Source organism: Berghia stephanieae, chromosome 6 (genome assembly GCF_034508935.2).
Source record: "Berghia stephanieae isolate SIO BIC M18660-M18661 chromosome 6, UCSD_Bste_1.3, whole genome shotgun sequence".
Taxonomy (NCBI): Eukaryota; Metazoa; Mollusca; class Gastropoda; order Nudibranchia; family Aeolidiidae; genus Berghia; species Berghia stephanieae.
In genome coordinates this window covers 24,817,784-24,820,067 of record NC_088365.1, presented here as the reverse complement: position 1 = coordinate 24,820,067, position 2,284 = coordinate 24,817,784, and the positions used below count along the sequence as shown (strand labels likewise).

The 2,284-nt window shown below is 40.8% G+C and overlaps 1 protein-coding gene across 1 annotated transcript; it reads right to left on the bottom strand.

The window, feature by feature from the left end:
- Positions 1-272: 272 nt before the first annotated feature.
- On the bottom strand, positions 273-1,880 carry LOC144975812 (putative cytochrome P450 12a5, mitochondrial). The gene has a single exon (XM_078919999.1). The coding sequence runs from the start codon at positions 1,878-1,880 to the stop codon at positions 273-275; it is 1,608 nt and encodes a 535-aa protein (XP_078776125.1).
- Between the last annotated feature and the right edge of the window lie 404 nt (positions 1,881-2,284).

Here is a 2,284-nt window from a genome sequence, read left to right as displayed (position 1 = left end):
TATATTTGTCCGAGTGGGCTTAACGGTTTGTCACAAATCTCGCACTTTGATTGGTCAAAAAAATCTACTTGTTAATATATTGTTCTATGATGCAAACAAGACAAGTATTTTACTCTTTACTCACCGTATAAATGACAAAATGTATTGCAGTTTTCTCTACATGACTAGAAAAGCGACTTAGCAGATTTTGAAAATCTAGATTCTCAATGAATTGACAAAACTTCAATCAATCAAAACCATCTCTCTTTTAGGAGTCGTCAAAGCGTTCAATTTCATTGCAAACGATTTTTCATTTCTACCTTAGTAAAGGTAAACTTGAGCGGCCTGACTGGTTTCCGAAATAGCCGGTACTCAAACTCTGTGTCAACGCTTTCCGGCGCCAATTCAATTCTCATCTTTTGTAAGAGTTTGATCACAGCCAAAAACAACTCTTGTTCAAAGAGGCGTCGTCCTGGGCATCCTCGAGGCCCTTGTCCAAAGGGAAGTATTGCCCAACTGTCACTAACTCGTGCAGAGTTCTCCTGATGTCTGTTTTGGCGCAGCCAACGTTCTGGTTCATATTTGTTGGGATTTTCAAAGACATCTTCATCGTGACAAGTTTTTTGGTTATAGATATAGATTGGAACTCCAGCTGGTACGTTGTATCCTCCAAGAACTACGTTCACGGGCAACACTCGAAATGGTCCAAATGAGATGATACTGCTATGTCTGTATACTTCTTTTAAACACGCCTTTAAGTAAGGCATGTTGTCCAGGTGCTCTTTTCTAACGATGTTATCATTCCCAAGGACACTGTATATTTCTTGTCGGAGTTTTTCCTGTTTGTCTGGGTGTTTGGCTAGGGTGTGTAGCATGATTTGTAACCCCGCCGCAGCGGAATCAATGGCTGCGTAATAAAGCCCTTCCATAATTTGTGACACTCTTTCCACTGGCATTTCTTTGAGAAGTGACTGCAACATGTTGTTAGGCTCATCAGAAACACCAACGCCTAGCTTCATCTTCTGATCATATTCATATTTTGCCTCTTTAACAAATTTCGAAGACATTCCTTTCAAGTAATTCAATGCGGACTCAAACTTTCTGTAATCTTTGCTTTTGAAAAATTTATAGGCAACAGAACTCCCGACTGTAGTAGTGTACATCATTTCAAAGACGTCATGGGCAGAATTCCGCAGTTTATTTGTCTCTTCAGATTGAACCGCGTCAAAAAATCCAATTCTTCTGTTGAATAAAGCGGTCCCGGCACTCTCGGCCATATAAACCTCACACATTTCGTCTGTTGTGTGGTTTTCCATTCCACCTTGTGTCAACATTTGGATAAAATCATCCGCCACTTCATTCATCACGGGAAGATATTGAGAAATCTGCTTGGGTCTCATCAGCATCCTCTGAATTGGGGCTCGAACTTCCCACCAATCGGAACCATGTAAACATTCAACATTGGGTGGCTTGCCAGTTCGCTTGTAGTATACGTCAAAAATCTCAAAGTTTGGCCTCCAGGGATATCTCCCTTCGTGTCGCCACATCGTTTCAAAATCTTTAGGATCGGAGATGACCACGACGGGGCCGTTTAATCTAATTCTAAAAATAGATCCGTGCCTTTTTATCATTTCATCAAAGAGGAGATTGATCGACTCAGGCGTGAATTTCCCAAACGGTTTCATATGGAAAAGAAGTCCAACTATTGGCAACTTGTAAATACCTCGGGGTCCCGGGATGGAGTCGAAGGGTTTTTGCAAAGGTTTTCCTTCGTCGCCTCGGTCGATTGGACACGTTGGTGTTATAGCCGATGTTACGGAGCGCATTGTCATTGGACGCTCTCTCACTGTTTTCATGAAGGTGTTCAAGGAGATACATCGTGTAGCTCTGGAAATGGACATCCTCTTGCTGGGGCTTAAAGACCTCTCTCTGTCATTTTCAAAGGATAAAAAGAATGATATGAGCTGTTACCGACATGCATGTATTAATACATCTGATAATCGAACTCAATTGTGTGTTTGATTTAGCGTTGTTGTAATGGACAATATATTGCGTTGATTTGAGAGTATTTACAGTACCTAAAAGAGACCATAGCAATTTTGGCCATCAGACCTGCAAATAAGGACACATCGGCTGTTAGTGATTCAAAAAGTTATTAAAAAAAGAAGCCATGAAAATAATAAATCAAGCCCATAGTGGGAGCGACCAATATTTAGGTTTATCGGCTAACCGAGTCATTGATCACATGATCTGTTGATGTCCAAATATTGGATATTTCTTAATAAATGTAAACGCGCTGCACTGT